At 45.7% G+C, this 18,203-nt stretch overlaps 1 protein-coding gene across 7 annotated transcripts in view; it reads right to left on the reverse strand.

The window, feature by feature from the left end:
* Nucleotides 1-383: 383 nt before the first annotated feature.
* Nucleotides 384-18,203, reverse strand: part of RUSC2 (RUN and SH3 domain containing 2) — a 397,633-nt gene continuing 379,813 nt past the window's right edge. For 5 of the 7 annotated variants that reach the window (XM_078674652.1, XM_078674656.1, XM_078674651.1 and 2 more), the window contains 2 exons: nt 10,590-10,763; nt 384-2,455 (listed from right to left, as the gene is read on the reverse strand). In XM_078674652.1, the coding sequence (XP_078530778.1) occupies nt 2,284-2,455; nt 10,590-10,763 (346 nt within the window). In that variant the 3' untranslated portion in view covers nt 384-2,283. Of the gene's footprint in view, nt 2,456-10,563; nt 10,764-18,203 lie in introns of all 7 variants that reach the window. The other 2 variants (XM_078674657.1, XM_078674655.1) reach the window with 2 other exon arrangements.

An 18,203-nucleotide genomic window follows, 5' to 3' on the forward strand; every position in this document is an offset into this window, starting at 1 on the left:
CTCCTGCTTCTGCTCATTTTTCACTCCTTTTCCTTCCTTTCTTCCCATCTTTCTCCTGCTTTTGCCTCGTTTCTTTTACTGTTTTATCCTTCCTTTCCGTCATTTGCTTTTGCCTCGTTTTTTCTGCTTTTACTTTCCTTTCCCAAATTTTTCTGAGTGCTTTTTCCTCGTTTTTTTACTGCTTTCTCCTTCCTCTCCCTTGTTTTTCTGAGTACTTTCTCGTGCATTTGCCTAATTTATTACTGCTGAAAAATAAATCCTGACTGATTGAGTACAGTACAGATGAAAAGTGATTTTAGGCTCTGGAGAATAAAACAAATGTTAGGGAAACAAAGGTGACACCAATAACGAGCCTAAAGGCAGAAGGCAACAGGAAACACATGAATATTGATGAGCACCTTTTTTATTAATATGCATAATAAATAGACAAATAAATACTAGCAACACACACAGATAATGGGTAAAGTACAAACTGGATTAGGCGCCGCATCTGTGACAGCGGTATGTACAAGCAGGAGGTATACTTTATAATACTAGAAGTCCCTTTTCAAAGTACGATATTCTGGAGGCTAGGCAGGCAGCATGGGGCGGGAAAAGAATGAGGGTGCGGGAAGGAGAGTAGAAATAGAGAGAGGACTAGGCTGGAGACAGAGGAGCATAGAAATAAACATGTACATAGGAAGGGCAAGGGCACATGAAAGGGTCTACTAGACACTACCGCTCTCCTGTGTCACTAATACTGCCCGTTGGAGTGATGCGCAAATGAGAATGTGAAAGAAGGCACCCAATGACCCTTGATTCACTAAACAGTGCAAAAAAGCAAGAACCTGTCCATTTCATGGTATATTCCATGTCCACGCACCATTGTCTGTCCTGCCCCTCTACGGTACATCTACAAACAGTTTAATTTCAACAGCCTTCCCAATCCATGTGGCTGGTGGCCAACAACACACAGAACATATCGCATCCAGAACAGTCAACAAAATGCTGGGCTCCTGATATATAAGGTCACAAAAATGCATTAAAAATGAATTGCTGATTAGCTTTTTTTATCTAAAAACCACTGTGAATGTCTCTGCTATGCAAAGGATGTCAACTGTGTATCATTGCAAATCAAACATCCACACATCTTTGCTTCTTTCCCTTAAAAAAATATAATAAACAATATCAAAATAAAGTCAATATCACTCAACCTTTCATCGCTGTACTAAAAAAAACTCATCGTATTTGAAAAGAATTGGAAAAAGATTCGGAAAAGGACAAAAGAATTAGGTCCTCAGAATGTGTGCGGCTGTTCTGTGCTGTGAACAACCTTACAAGATACAGACAAGCGCCAAACAAAACTCCTGCATGAGCATTCACCTCCAAGCATTCCTATGCAGAGCTCTTGCACCCAAGTACCTTTGTCAATTTCTGCCACTCACTCCTTCAGAAGGGTGAAATCCATTAACCTAACACAACTGTCGTGTATTCTGGAATACACCACTTCATCTCGACGACTGCCTGCGGCTTGCTGACAGCAATTAAGTGCAATTTGTGATCATTGGACAAAGCCAATCAGAAGGGAGAGGTCATATATGTTTGCCTTTATATCAAAGACCATACACTTGCATCATTGCAAGCTTGTTGCTTCACTCTTTGGACTTTCGAATTGTGGGGCCATGTCCTGCATGTCCGTCTTTGACAGGATAGTGTGGCGGAAAGTGCAAGTGGCCACTTCCGGAACACTGAATGTAGGGAAATGTTGCCTTCTTTCCCATTCCTGAACTGCACCACCTGAGCCACATGCAGATTAGGCTAATGGTTGTTCAAATGACAAGACGTAGTATTCTTAATATCTAGTTGGGGAAAGGTTAGCCACATACATACACTGGTCTACAGTAGTGTAGGTGTGAGGATTCTCTGATCCTGCTACAGTTTGTACGTAAGGTCCATGACATGTGGGTGGCGGTGGCGGTGGTAGCCGAGCTGTACACTTAAAAGCACAGGCAGTCCCCCTGGCACACGGCTGCATGCATGGCGAATTCTGGCAACACAACACCTGTGGATGCACAAAGAGCACGAGGCACGCTTGTTTTTAACTACATGGCCCTTTTTGCAGCAAGGTAAAAATATATAACCAACCACCTAAGGTTATTGGGCTTCTTTCAGTCATGATTGAGGGAGGAAACGGTCGACAGGCGTGTGTTCATTCACTTGCTTGGAGTGTCACTGCCTGCAAGGGTTCCCATAAAGCATCCGAAAGTGCAGTTTGTAGTTAGCGTCCAGTCCTAATCAATTGTCCTAGTCATCGAGGTGGGAGACATACATCCACGGTACTCGTCCACTCTCCGAACCTAAGCCACAGTGCAGCCATTCCGGGTCCACCTTGGAGTACACCTGCAGAACATCCCCCTTCTTGAAGCTTAGTTGTCCTGGTTCAGTAGCAATGTGATGGCAAAGTGCTTTAACAATTCTGCAGAAGGAAGGGAGAAAAAGAAGTGCATGTTAGATCCAGCAACCATAGGGAAGAGTAGAAGCACACTAAGTTAACTTTTACAGCATGACCCTCAGACCTCTGAAAATCACATAGAAACATAGACAATAATATCCCTTTTGTTATTCTTTCTGGCCAGGCACTAGCACCTAGACATAACACAGAAAGGCAGATGTTGTTTATGTGCACACATGTCTTGCCATATAGATGAGCACAGGAGCCAAAAACACACACATAGAACGAATGTTCAGGGACAAGAGCACAGCGTCTGCTGAGATGTAGAACGTCCATCTGTGTATGTTAAGGTACGGGGTCGGACAGTAATCCCAGAGATCTTTTATATATTTTCAATTAGCTTTAGTAGCAAGGGTGTTAAGGCCACTCTGTCCTATAACATGACAGGGCTTTTCATGGTATAGGGTTTATTAACCATGCTAACAGTATTTTTGGTATGCATTTGTTTTCTAATTGTGGCACATTTCAGAGCACAATAGTTTAAATAAATATTCGAAACTTCCTTGTGTCTCCTGGTTATTTCATTGTGAACAAGTATGAGTGAGAGAGTGAAAGGGTGTGTCCTTTTACCACGATCCCTGAGAGGGTCAAGAGTGTTGTGTTCTGGGCTGCAAATTCACTTGTTTCTCTGGAAAGGTTAGGAGGGCAAGTGAGGCACTATAGCTAGTCAGACTCAGACTCATAGATACTGAGGTGGCATGGTGACTCCGTCCCTACATACTGATATTCTATAGTCCCAAGCATAGTTCTGTTCCTGAGTAGAATCCCTGCAGCAAGATATACCATCATTAGGTCAAAAGTGCCTTCTTCTGATAACAGAAAGAAATACCATTAGCATCTTACCATATGCAGAAAGTGGAAAGTCACCCAGACAAAAAAAACTTGCCACAAGCCTTTCGCACATCATGGAGTGCCATCATAACAGCATGATCAAGAGAGATCTTTGAGCTATAGCAAGAGTTTTACTACAGTGTAAAAATACAACTTGTTTGCAACATTCATCACATTTTCCTGATTCTAGAAGATAATTCCAAGTGCCTGTCTATTCTTAGCATACAGGGAGAGCAATAAGGAAAGCTACACATAGTATTTGAATGTACCAACCTCATCTTCTCAAATAAGACATAGCATTTACTTTCCAGAAGACGTTGTGGAGTCAAGTGGCTACAAAATACTGGATATGTCTTCTCTTATTTCAGATTAAACTCATTTTAGTAAGTGATTCAGTGTGACATTATTTATAAAGCACCAACTATGGTCTCAGCCATATCATTTCACTCAATCACCCACTCAGAACAAGAAGAAAACCTATGTCACAGAGGTATTTTAACTAGAGCAAGAGAAAGCTCTTCTTTAAAAATAAACTCCTAAAATATCTTGTGACATTATAGAGTCGGCAGTGAAATTGGTTCCTGCATGCTCTCTGTTTTCACTTCTCTGACTCTGATTTTTGGAGAACGAGTCAGATTTGCATCTGTTGAGGGATAAAACTGTTGCCAGCTAATTTTGGATCTGTGATGTTAGGGGAGTTTGGCAGTGTGTTAGTGAGCAGTGTGACCCAGGAATGGCAAGTTCCTACCATGGCTTGATGAGGGTCTTTGTCTTTGAAGCATGGTCAGTACTTCAGTTAAGGTGATAGATTGAGAAGAGATATAGTTTGTATCCAGAGAGTTTCTGGCTGTACAGGTAGGAATGGTAACCAGCTGTTGAAGGTTCAAAGCTTCAAGGATAGCTAAAAGGTATCACAAATGTGGTATCTGGGTTCACCAAATCTGGTGTGATATGGAACCACACTGTTCTTATGCATACTGTAAGGCAGTGCCTTTTTTTGTATGATCAACCCAGGTTTTTCGACTGATGTTGCAGGTTTTTCGACTATGAGAGTACACTGAGGTCTGCTAACCAGACCTCAGTGCACTGACCCTAAAATGTATGTTTGATTGTCTATACCCAATTGGAGATGGCTAACCTGTGTGTAAGTCCCTTGCAAATTGTACTCTGGTATAACACTTAGGTGTTAGTTAGAGGGGGCAGCCCAGGGCTTGAAGCACTGATTGTGCAACCCTCGAGGTCACCCAAGTAAAACCAGTCCCCCAGTCTGCCACTGCAGACTGTTAGAGCAGTCGTGCACTGCTAGCCCAACTTTGCAATTGAAAGCAATGACAAAGCCACCACTTCCTGTGGACTGGTGCGTAAGTCACCTCTCTGGCAGGCCTACCAAGTCCTAAAGGGAGGGTGCAACATATGACACAGGCTAAAAATGCATTTTACATGTCCTCACAGTAAATCACATGAGATGACCATTTTTACTGTGGATGGACTTGCCCCATTTGCATCTCAAGCCAAGATTAATGTAACTTGTTGCAGTGTGCAGCTTTAGCAAAGCTGACACTTTGTTGCCTTTAAAACTCCTTTGCCTTCCTGATCACACATGGAGCCGACTTCACAAGCCAGCTTTCTGCCCTCCTGGAGAGATGTGCCAACGAATCTAAGGAAGGAGCACAATGAGGGATTGCCAGCCAGGAAGGTATCACCTCCCTCCTGCAGGAAGCCACTTAGGTGAAGCTGTCTTTGAAGAGCAGATGTGGGACACAAGGGGGAGGGTTGCCCCATTGTTGAGGTAGACAGGCTAGCACAGGGAGCAGAGAGGGGAATCCAGTTGCCAAACCGTTTTCCCACAAGACGGGTAGCCCTGAGGAAGCAATACCCCGGGGTGGGATAGTGAGGTCTGTACACCAGTAGACGGGTCTCGCCATCTTGGGAGTGGGCAGCCAGAATGGTGCATCCTGTGATAGCCAGATGCAACACTCTACAGGAATTGGTCGCCAGGTGGGAGGAAATATGTTTGCTCATTGGCTACCAACCGCATCCTGCCCTAAGGGCCCTTTCCGAATATTAAGAGGGCACTCCTGGCACCCAGGCCTCAGATTTCGCCCAACTCAGAAGAAGGACCGAATGGCATAGCCCTGCTGCACCGCGCAACCAGCAAAGAGAAGCTGCACCGATGAGGACTGTACCTGCTGCACCTGGTGGCTAGCAAAGAAAGGGACTGTGCCCAATGTGTCCTGTGCAAGGAGAAGACATCTCCAGAACCCAGTCAAGCCATGAGAATCCAAGGGCCACCTGATGGCCTCCTGTTTGCAGCATAGGGACATAACAGCTAAAGAAGCCTACAAGGGCAAGTTGGTAACCCAAAGTCTTCAAACCGCTACCACCGCCCCTGTGCAGCACGGAGGACCAAAACCTGACGCATAGAGTTGCACCCTAGTTCGTTGAGCCTGGCAGTGCTGTCAGAGAGTTGCTGGGACCCTCCTCAATCAGACCCATACTCTACGATGGTTTAAGGGTGCGGTACAGTCTGTCAGAAACTTTAAGTGAATGAGCCGGAGTCTGTAATTGGGTGACACAGCCGTAGTCTGACAGTAGCAATATAGCCACTGTGCTTCTGTGAATGGGGATTGCAGTCCAGCTCCTGTGCCGAATGAGCCAACGGGGCACATGCCGGTGCCTTTTACTGCATTGTGGCGTACATTTGGTTGACCAATTTCTTGGGGAAGGGGTTCGTTAAGAGGTGTTTCAGTACATGCAGTGTAGGAGGTGGTGCAGGGAATGTATTTTGTACCATGCGGCATGTAGCACAAACTAGATGGTAGAGGAGGGCAATCAGGGCAGAAGGGTTGGGCGCTCATCATCCTCAAAAGAGAGCAGGTATTGATCATCTGGGTAGATGTTTTCCAAGGTAAAGAGACCATGCTGATGGACTCTCCCTCTAGTGCCCTCAAGCATGCTATTGCGTGCAAGCGTTATAGTGGGAGCAAATATACAAGACAACATGGTGCATCGCCACAAGCCATCCCACGCCTAGCGAATGTATGCCACTGTGTCAACCTCTGCGCTTCTGTGATTGTAAGGCTGTGTTGGAAATTGGATTGTTGGTAGGGGCAAATGTAGGTCTGCCACTGGCAATAAGGCTACTAACACAGTATAGGGCTCAGAATAGGTGTTAGAAAATTATTCCTATGCTCAACCCTTGGTAACGTGGCTACGAGCAGACAGGCCTAACTTCAAAGACAGGTATGTAAAGCATTTAAAAACACCAATTCAGTATATAATTAAGACGCAACGTAAAATAAAAATCCAACACCTATTTATAAAAACAGGTAATATTGTCATCTTTTAAATGACACCAAAATGAAAAAAACCATTGTAGGGAACCATAGATATACATTTTCAAAGATTAGTCACTTTCTAGTGCTTAGAAGCCAACAGTGCCCCTTTCAGTCATTTCGTTTTCTCTGACAGGGACACACCTTTAGAAATTGTTCTGGAGAATTTCTCACCACTCCGAATCACCCTTCTCCAGCAGGCTGGTTCCAGTTAGTACTCCTTCCTGAAGTTCTGCTTGTGGGTCCCAAAGTATCCAACACACAATCCAAGGTTCTGGAATCTCCAAGAGGGTCCTTGAAAGTGTGAAACTTCAATTTCACAATCCACTTCAACAAAACCCTTACAAATCCACTGGTACTCTAGGCTGGTAATTCTTTGGGGATGTCCAGGTGAGCTCTGTTAACCTGTAGCTTGCAGGGAATCCACTCTTTGGTTCTTTTACAGCAAAGTAGTCCAAAGGGCGGTAGATTCAGATGGTGGAGTCTTCAGAGGGCAGGCCTTAGAAATTGCACTTCAAAATTATCAGCATGGCAACATCTTGCTTTCTTAAGTTTCAAGCAGCAGATCTGAGAGGCTCTGCCCCTCTCAGATACTTATTCCCAGTTCTCTGGATCACGCAGGAGGCCACTGCTGACCAATGGAAGCAGGCCAATTCCCCAAACATATGACCTCATCCTGCAGAGTGTGGCATTATGTTGTCCCAGAGTGCACCAGATCTTCCAAATTCATAATGGCTGATTTTCCAGCAGAGAGTCAAGAGCTGGCTAAACACACCCTCAAGAATGGCTTATTTCCATAGCTTCCCTAATCCTAGGTCTGGTTGGGGTCAAAAGTGTGGCGTGGAAACTGATACTGTGGCCGTCCCTCTGCCTTTGAAGACCATGGTTTACGACTCCTCCCCCTGCTCTGGTATTCCTGTGTAGCAGCACACTACCCTCCCAGCAGAGCTGGTTAACCCTAGGGGCTCTGTATCACCTCTTCAAGGCAGCCTGGCTGAACCACTTAACTCTGACCAATCAGGGCAGACCACTGGAAGGCTAAATTTGGACTTACAAACAAGAAAGTCTTATAACTTCTTGTATGTACACTTTAGGAGAAATTCAACACTATGATATTGTTGGATTTATTTATACCATTCTGGGAAGTCTTTGAATGGTATTTTTAGCATGTTTCTACCCAAGAGTTATTAGTTACAAACCTCTTGTCATGTTAACCTATGTGGCCTGGGATTTGCAATGGGGAAAATGACTTGGGCTTTTTTTCCAGCACCAGGGCTCATAAAAACATATTTTATAAGTACTTCACGGATTTCTACAGGACCTCCACCCCATGTCCAACTAGGGGAGACTTTAGGGGTTCTGAATCTGTAGAAATATTGCAGATACTCCCTCCACAGTGCTCCTAGCATCAAAGTCGATTTTTAGCAGCACTTTACCACAATGTGGGGAGTGAAATGTGAAATTTCACTTAACCCAGGGCATATAAAACTCACTCATTTTATAAGGGTGTACCATCTGACCCCCATCCCTTGGACACCTAGTGTATATAGGGTGGTCATTCCCACGTAAGTAAACTTTGTAGAAGTGATGCAGTAAAATCTACGAGATATCACTGCGCCACTTCTAGGGTGAAAATGCGTCAATATCTTACGCTTGCCTCACAGCAGGCGTAAGACTGACGCAGGACTTTCACATGGGGCTTGCCCCATGTGAAAGGACACATTGCTGGAGTTGCGTCACTTTTGTGACACACTCCAGCAATGTGTCACTTTTGCGCCTACAGATACGTCATAAATACTGACGTATTTGTAACTCCTTGCGACATGATGAGTCATACAGTAAATATGACGCATCCATCATGTCGCAAGGAGGGCGCACTGAGGAGTGACACATCGCTGCTTTCACGCAGCGGTGCGTCACTTCTCATAAATGAGGCCCTATGTAATTGTCGTGAGCACAGCACAACTGCCAGACAGTTCACTTTACAAAATCCTCTAACTTTTAAGGTCAGAAAAATAAAAGTAAAAGTCACTCTCCAGGATAACTAAGCAGTGATTTGGCAAAAGACACAGCCTCACATTTGACATTGGTCTTTAAACACACAGCAAATGTGACAAAATGAAAACAAGATTTAAAGACACCTTTATTGCTCATTCACTTTATGACTGAGCAGATAACCTGTTATTTACCAGCTCACTATACAAGCTGGCCCTAAAAATAGCTCGACCTGATAAAATGTACCTCGCCATAGCGAGTGAGCGAGTAGATTTATTGAGTCCTGAAGAGGTATGGGAATTTGGGTAGGACCATCATTTTAGCAATGGATATCCTCCTCGCCATGAAAAGGGGTAGCCGGGACAAGACCAGAACTCACTCTTCAAGCCAGGCCTTAGCCCTTCCATAGTTCGTCATCCAGAGTTCATCCATGTCTTGGCAGAGCCAGATACACAGATAGCAAACTGGGGCATTGGCTCACTGAAGGGGGTAGGCAGACTTGAATGGTTGTGTAACGGAAGTGAGTTCACAGCATCTTCAGCATCCTTCATCCCTTGCATCAGGACCGCTCCATAGGAATGCCTTGCAATGAGGATAAAGTGCCTTGATAGGTTGAAGAACAGCTCCTCCTGTGAAGGTAACTGTTCTTGAGGACCTTAGTGGTCTCCTGACTAGCTCCCTGAAGGAGTCGGTCACCCTAAGTACTTCTAACATCTGCAGTGGCACTTACCTAAGTTTTCTTTGAAAAAGTTCATGTCTCCAATCATAGACTTTACCAAGACTTGTTCCCAGTTGAGTAAGAATGCACTAATTTATTATTACTTGTAAAATCTATACCTCCGGAACCCTCCAGTGGATCTTTTTTTTCTGATGTCTAAATTCTTACAAAAATACAACCTATTTTTATAAATTGGTGTCGGATTTCTTGAGTGTTGTATCGATTTCTTCGATTATTGTTGGTGCTGTTAAAATGCTTAATACTTGTTCCACCGTGTAAGCCTTGCTACTTAGTGCCACAGCTAACCAGGATTGTGCTGAGGGTTTGACAAACGAAAACCAAGAGTCCTAAAGGGTAAGTGTATTACACAGTGCAGTTGAACACAACCACACCATAAAATACACCCCATTTCCTCACACATACATGAACTTGTTTGTGGCTAGCATGACATAAATATCTATTGCCTTCTCCAAACTGACAGGGAAAGGACAGAGTTTTAGATTGTTTGTGATGCTGCAGTCTGTAAGCCATAAGAGAAACGTCCTATATCCTCAATACTCAACACAGTATGGGGTAACTCTGTGTTACTCAGAACCCAGGTTATTTATAACCAGTAGGTAAAATGGTGGTTCTTTCGGCAAATTTCTCCCTTATTGCACTTTCCGGGGAGTCCATATCAACAAGTCCTGTTCTTTGCCTAAATGCAATATCTGCCAGGTGTACACACACACACACATGCACACACACACACGGAGACACCCTACGACGCAAAACCAATAGCCATGACTACTCTGTATATATTTATGCCTTTGCAAAATATTTAGTCCAACATGTGAACCTAGGACTCACCTAAACTGATGGGTAATTAGTTAAGGTGTGCGGTCTGATACTGGTTCCAACAGATGCTTGCTTCACGTGCATTTTATTCTCTTATGGCCTTATTGTCTGTGTTTCTAGGTTGATGATAGTAGTTATCGCTGCCCCTCATTTGATCACGTAAAATTCTACACCCACTTCAATTTTTGCAAAATATCCTGATTTTTTGTTTTCAAAATCTGGTCACCCTACCCTAGGGCCCCGGTGCTACATCCCCTGCTACACAAATGATAGCTACGTCCCTGTATTACCATAAAAATAATACATTTTATAGGAGAAAAAACAAATATCTAACCAATCGAAGGGAAAGAACAAACCTTTGAAGGTAGTCGGTGCAGCTTACCGAGGAGGACTCTCGAGGCGCTCGATGCCCTGGGACGATGACTGTTCCGGGAGCAGAAGTTTGCCTCTTTCCTCCACAGCGGAGGCAGTGGTGTCTCTCCATATTCCGGCACCTACAGACTGCGCCATGAACTGGAGCACAGAGCTGTCAATGCTTAGCCAGTTTGAGGGTAACCTGAAAGAAATATGCAAGCGTTCAGGAACTGTCAGCAGTTTTAAGGAAACAAGTTACCTTCAAAACATATGCCTATTTTTAGCATTATTTTTAAGGCTAAATATACCCACAAACTAAACAAGCATTGGCAAAGCCAAAAGTTATGGCTTTATAAAACTGAGGCGATGGTTAAAAGTATTTATATTTGTAATTATTTGCAGAAGGTGAGAAAAAACTATATATATTACCATCTTTATCCATAGGATTGCAACTAATTATTACACTTTTTAATTAACACTTGTATATACAGTTAATACAATACTGTACATCCAACTCAGCAGGCATGTGTACTTAGAACAAGCATTAAACTCCTTTTTAATTTTAAAATGCACAACAGAGGATAATGTTAATTCTCACAGGCACAAATAAAAGGTACAATTGGCTTTGAAAAGCTGTAGCCTGAAGACATTGGTTAGAGACACAAAGATGGCTAAAAAAAACTACTTTTTTTAGTTCGTCATTAATTCACATTCCCTCTGTAAACCTTTCCAAAATGGTAGTTCATTGGGGCACCACATGTAAGCAAGATCGCTCACCTAGCATTCTGGGATACGGTTAGGCTCTTTTAGAACCACAGATCAAATTATGGCGGTCCTGTACAGCACAGTCACGGTATATGATGTCCTACGCCATTTCCACTCTCCACACTGTGTGGGGGAACTTAATATAGCAGCAACATTGGCATGGCTGATGCACTAATTTCACATGGTGTTTTGTGAACTAGGCGAATGGGTTTGGAAACGCCACGCTGACAGGAGTGTCACCCATGTGCAGCCAAACTAAGTGAGTGGGCAATCCACTTTCCATTCTGAACAGGCGTTGTTTAAACTCCTTTATGTTACCGTGTGTTTTTGTTCCTTCTGTTTTGTTGAGTGACACACAGCACAACAAAGTTTCTTTAGGGGACGGCATTTGCTAATTCCCCACATATTACATCACTCATGACATCTTCTATGGCATCACTGATAATATCAGCACAACATTTGCCATAAAATATTACTGAGACAAATGTGCATGGCGATGGTGTGAGTTATAGGTACCTTAGGGCACAAATTATAGGTACTTGAAATAACTAACTACAACTGCTGAATTTCTATGGTCTTGTGCGTATAAAATGTGAACCTAATTATAACAGCCCTGTACAAAAAACAAGAACCATTTAGACACTTATATACCCATTTATTCTTTCATCAACCTTGACATATACATATATAAAACATATTTCATTTTCAGAAAAACACACATTCACTGGATGATGTTATCAGTGATGTCATTTGAGATATCATCAGTGATGTCATGAGTGATGTCACTGACCATGTCATGAGTGATGTGATATGTGACGTCATCAGCAGTGCATTGCGGGTGCGCGAGTTATAGTTAGCTGAACTAATAATAGGGGAATAGTTTTGTACGAGTGAATTGTCCAACTAACTATGACGTCCTTGAAACCTTTGCTTTTTTTAGTGAATTTCTAAGGTTTTTTAAATACTAACTCCTAACTATAACGTGCCTTAAATCTATGGTTTTTTCAGTAAATGTTAATGGTTTTTTAAATGCTAATTTGTTAACTATAACGTGCCTGAAACCTATTTTTTTCAGTTAATTTTTAAGGTGTTTTAAAGGCTAGTTTCTAACTATGCTTACAGAGGTAGGACATTTGAAGAAAGAAGAAAAAACACACAGAAAAAAGAAAAAGAAATGCCGAAAGGAGCAACAGAAGTCCTCAAAGATGAAGAAAAGTGCAGGAAGAAGGAAGACATGCAGAAACAAACAGAGGAGCAGAAAGAGGCCTTGTAGCAAAATCATCCTGTGCCCTCAACTTTTTCTGATGGGTACTGGTGGTAACTGACTCTGACTAACCAGTCCTAGAGCCAGTGCTATGCTAAAAGACACTTAGAATACAGTTAAAATACCTACATACACTAGGGAACACTGTGCGTTGGGGTACCCCTGTTATTAGCATGACCATCTCTGTAAGCTCCTAGTATATAATAGGGCAGGGGGATTAAAACTACCTCTTAAAACCCGCCGCAGGGCGCTTTTGCACACTGGTGAAGGGAGGGGGGGCTGAGCTGACGTGTGCAAACACGCCTTGTGGCCGTTTTAATTGGGTGGATAAAGTCCCCTTGAATCCTGAGTGTCCCTTGGGTACAACTACCCCACCAGGTATCTCCAGTTAGCGCCACAGAGCTGATTGCAGAGGGTTCTCCATAGGGTCAATGGTTAAAATGTTGTTATAGTTAAGACCTTAACTTATGTTAAAAACAACCCCCAAAACTCAAAGAAAAACCCCAATGGTTAAAGTGGATTTATATTCTGTACTGGACGGAAACATAGGGTAATGTTAACTAAAACCAAAAAACCTGATTTAGGCCAGCTGTAGTTTAGTGAACAAACTATAACTTGCGCCCAATCATGTATTGCTTATGAGTTCACATATTACATAACTCATAACATGTTCCTAAGTGTGTCTCGCAGTAAAACACAATTGTTTCACTACTCGCCAAAAGCTATGATCTTCCTGGATTACACAAAGCTAGTCCAGCAACAGCAGAAATCCTACATGAATCTAAGCTAAAGTTGTTCCTCAGTGGTAAAGCACAATTATTTGATATGCAGGAGAATGGGTGGGACTGGGTGGAGGAGAGGCCGGTCCGGGCAGCAGGAACCATAGACAGGAATGTAAATGTAAATGTAGTATACTTGTAAAGCGCACAGCTGCCCCAGCAACGGGGCGTCCCGGCGCTGTATAACTCTGGGGAACCCGTCCTGGCTTTCCCTGTGGGATGGTCCCTTGCTGGGAGTCCCCAAGGTGGAGCCAGGCATCCCCGGAATTGGTGGGGCCGTTGTGGAGATTAGGCAAGCTAATGCCCAGAGTTGCCGAGTGGAACCCCTGATTAGAGTAAGCACCGAAGCGAGAATTATCGAGTCCGCTGACCAAGGTCCACGACCCTGCCGCGTCGGGAATTGAACCCTGGTCCCAGGCTGACTTCTGCTCTCAGGCCTGCCGCCTCTAGCCAGTGAGCCACACTACTCCAGGAAGAACGAAGCAGCACTCCTGCGGGGCCAAAGAAGAATAGAAGTCGCAGAAGGCACTGCCATCTGACTCTGAGGGTGAGAGGGGCACTACAGGCCAAGAACATCCTTCAGCGATGAGCATGTAAATAGCACCAGCAGTTAAAGCTAGGGATTTGTGGCTTACTTGCTTTCCATTCACCCTTTACCCCTTACTGAACAGCCTGGTTCAGCTGTTCTCTTCCTTTCCTTACAATGACTTTGTAGGGCGAAGGCCTCTGTCCCCACTTCACGTTTCACATTATTCTGGCGCCTTTTGTCCTTCTACTTTGACTTGATGCATGGGAGGTGGAGGGTGGGTGCATGGGCCTCCATTCCTAATTAATGGACACTGGAGTTCTAACCAACCAACACCACTAAGCTTCAAATGCAGGCTTACCATGAGCTACTTATGGAAACTGTGCTTGTCTATATTGACTCTTTTAAGTGTTTGCGATAACGTTTGTTTGTTTACTTTACTTTTGTTGGGTTGTACTCACTCCTATCTAGAAGGATGTTCTGCTTGGGTGACACATACTTCTGGGTGATGGTGATGAGGAATTGCTTGGTATGCAAATGTTTTTTCCAATCTTGGGAGAAATATCACAACATCGTAATCTTGGTTTGTTCTGACCAATGTCACACGTAGATTGCTAGGCAGAGCCAAGCACACACACCTGCTCAGTGTCAGGACACCCTCGCAGTTGGCTTAGGAGCTAGGTTGGTCCACCTCGAATTTGGGGAACCGGGTTCGAGTCTCGGCAATGATGTTGAACACTTAATCTCCCTCTGCCTAACAAAAGTGAATGTGTCCTCATGTAAGGCAACTGGTGCTATGTAAAGCGCTCTGATACCCGATACCGGGTCAAGTTTGAGCTATATAAAACTCCGTAAAAAAAAGGTGATAGTGCACGTTACAAACGCACATAACATTGTTCTGATGAGGAATACAGGTACTGCATTTTATCATGACACAGAAATGGCATCGATGAGAGGAGGAGCAGTTTGATAAATGGCATTCCGCAGATGTGCTGTTATTACACAAGAAACACCTTCTAGGTACCAATTGCAGTTTCATGGAGGTCTATGGATACACTCAGGAATTTCACTCTGGATTCACTAAGGGTGTCAAGGGCCTAGTTATTGGAGAGGCCGCCGCACACCCCCGAAGGGGGGGGGGGAGGCTCAGGGGCTGGCGCCATAACCTGCGCCGTGCCCCCCCCCAGTGGGAAACTGGTTCTGGGCGCTTTAAAGCACCCAGAAGACAAGGGGAGATCTGCAATTCGCGCCACCCCGCCAAAAGACGGAGAGTGCCAGTGGCGCCAAAAGGGCAGCCAATGGGCAGGGAGCACTACGTTCAAACCCACCAATCAGGGGATTCCACCGGAGCGCCAAGGTGAGAAGATGGCGAATATACGTCGCCGCTCGCCCAGGTAGCTCTCAACTTCGTCGAGGAGCAGGGAGAGCGGGGCACCTGACGAACTTCTGCAGACCCACACCTAAGGAGCAGCAGTGGCGCAGGGCTGGATGGTGGCAAGGGCATTTGCGGAAATTGGTACAATGGTTGGCTAAGGAAACACACCGGCGGGCGGTGTGTAGGAGGAGGGCCACTCACTTTTGGATGCCGCACGGCAGGGTGAGGTGGCCGCACCAAGGAGGGGAGTAGCAAGAGGAGACGGCACTCGCGGCCCAGACCCGGCCGGACAGCAGGGCGCAAAAGGTAGCGAGCTGGGGGCCTAACTCCAGAGAGAAAAGCTACCCTCCACTACACGCAGAAGGCGTGGGTGACCAACCAATGGTGATCCCGGAAAGAACCAACAAAGAGGACCACCAAGGACTGACAAGAGGAGCTGGTTTGTTGGGATGCCATTTACGAACTGTTGTGTAACACAAAAGTACCGGCCCAGAGTCGGCCCAAGATGTTTTTATGTTTTCTGACATGTATGACTTATGACCAACATTCGGCAGTTCGCAAATGACAAATGCATAACCAGCATGTGTTTATTATTAATAAATCTGCGGCCAACAACGACCACAATATGGACACGCATTGTTGACTATCTTTTACTGTAAGGAGGGTAGGCGGGCGGGGGTGTCAGGGAGATGTTCCCACGGAATGGGAACGGTGCGAGGGTTATTCTACTTTGCAAACCCGTTCCACTTGTGCTGTCCTGGGTGCAGACAGACAGTCTAGGGTAACATGCCCTAGTAACTGTGAGAGGGAGAAAGACTAAACAAAATTACAGTCAGATCTGCAGAGGTTAAAATTCTTTCCCTCAATCAGAATTTTACTAATACACGAAAGGCTGCGTTACTTCATCATTCTGACTCCGACAGTAGTGCTGAATACATGAAACCAATAATAAACCAGGTAACCTGCTTTGCTAGCTGGCTAACCGTGAGGTATCCTCCAAGGTGATCGCCATAACTTGGGAGTCAAAAGCCCTTAAAATCTGCACATCATCTGGCAGTGGCGACATGGGAAATGAACCTGCAGTAACGGGAAGCTGCGCTCCAGGGCTTGGCGGCCGACAGGGTGACGGGCGCCCCAAGACAAGCTGGCGTGGCAGTGACGGGCCTGCTCGGCAGGGGGGAGACGAGCTCTGCAGTGGCGCTAGGCGGTGCCTGTGATCGGCGCATTGGAGGCGGATCACACTGATTGAGAGTGTGACCGGAAAGCAATTGGATTCTGACGGAGGTTGTCCAGACTCCGCCACTGCGATCCTGCAGCGCCCTGCTGCCTGCCTCTTGGTAAGGCCTGTAGAGCGGCCAGGGGGACGTGGCGAGGAGACTCTAGTGAGCACTGCAGGCCCAGACTCTGCATTGCTGCTGCGACCAGGATCGCGGTGAGAGAGTAAGACTCGGCGAGAGGACGGTGTAGTGCCCCCCCTCCCCTTGTGCGTGGTTTGGGCTAAAAACGGGCTCCTATTGGCACCGCTGGCATGAGGACTGCCTGGCCTAGGCAGTAGGGCGTCACCCGCCTGCACACGGAGACAATCTTGTGCGGCTGGCGGCCCGAAGAATAGACTGATCAGACCTGCCCATGCATGTAGCAGGCCACACTGAAGGGGGACACCAGCTTAAGTTATGGAAGGCCTTACATTGACTGTGGTGAAGGGGGCTCTGGGCCCCAGGTTGAGCCAGCCCATAAGGAGACCCATTTGGTTGGTGCGTCTGGAGGAGGGCCTATTCCCCTTTTCCTATCTCATTCCTCCTGGGCATGGGCCACAAGCAGCGACCGAGACAGGTGTGCAGTGATCGTGGGAGGCGGACACACAGTGGGAACTAAGAGCAGACAGCCAGCTCGCCCTGCCCACGAGCAGAGATAGAAGAAGGAGGTGATTACCCGGGGTGCCAGACGACCGATCAAAGGATTAGACCGACTGCGGAAAGGTGTCACAAAGATACCGGGCACCCCCCTTGTACCCGGACTCCCCCCCGGGTCCTGGATCCTGCCATGATGAAGCCAAAGTGGGCTCCAACAGTACAGTCCAATAAACTGGACAAATATGCGATTCCGAGGCAGCTACTGTCGGAGGAGGGGGCGACTGGAGGACAGGAGGAGTCACCTGAACATCTCTTGGGGCAATCATGGCCGCCATTCAGGTTCTGGGGGCGACTTGGATGCCAAAATTGACAAAGTCACGATTGAGATGAATCTCATGCGGGCCGGCATGCATAAGACCTTGGAAAGAGTCACCACAGCCGAGACCAACATCACGAAACTTCAATTCACCACACGTAAACTGGAGGAATGGGTTCAACAACTGGTTCGCCAGCATAAACAGATGGACCTGAAGTTGGAGCACCAAGAAGGGAGGGCCCCCAGGAACAACAATAGGTTGGTGAGGGTTCCGGAGCGGGCGGAAGGCCCAAGTGTGGACCTCTTACTTGAGGATATTATACTAAACCACCTCAAGGCCAAGAGACTGTCTACCTTCTTCACCGTTGAGAGGGCCCACAAAGCCCTGGTCCCCCCGCCGAAGCCTGAGGCGCCTCCCAGAACAAATATTGCCAAGACCCTGGACTATAGGGACCAAGATGCTATTTTTCAAGCAGCCAGGGTGTGTGGAGATCTTCCCTATGAGAATTCGGTCCAGAGATTTTTTCCGGATTTCACTCTGAAAGTGCAACAGGAACTATGTACTTTTGATGGAGTGAAACGCGCCCTCCGAGAGAGAGGAATAAAGTACATGATGCTCTTTCCTGCAAAACTCAGAGTGATCGACAGTGGTAAGTCCTGGTACTTCACAGCTCCATCGAAAGTGCAGGACTGGCTAAAAGAGGGGCACTCCCCGAGACTTCCCTCGTCTTGGGGGTTTTAATGTTCATATGGACAAACAGGAT

Source organism: Lissotriton helveticus, chromosome 2_1 (assembly GCF_964261635.1).
Source record: "Lissotriton helveticus chromosome 2_1, aLisHel1.1, whole genome shotgun sequence".
Taxonomy (NCBI): Eukaryota; Metazoa; Chordata; class Amphibia; order Caudata; family Salamandridae; genus Lissotriton; species Lissotriton helveticus.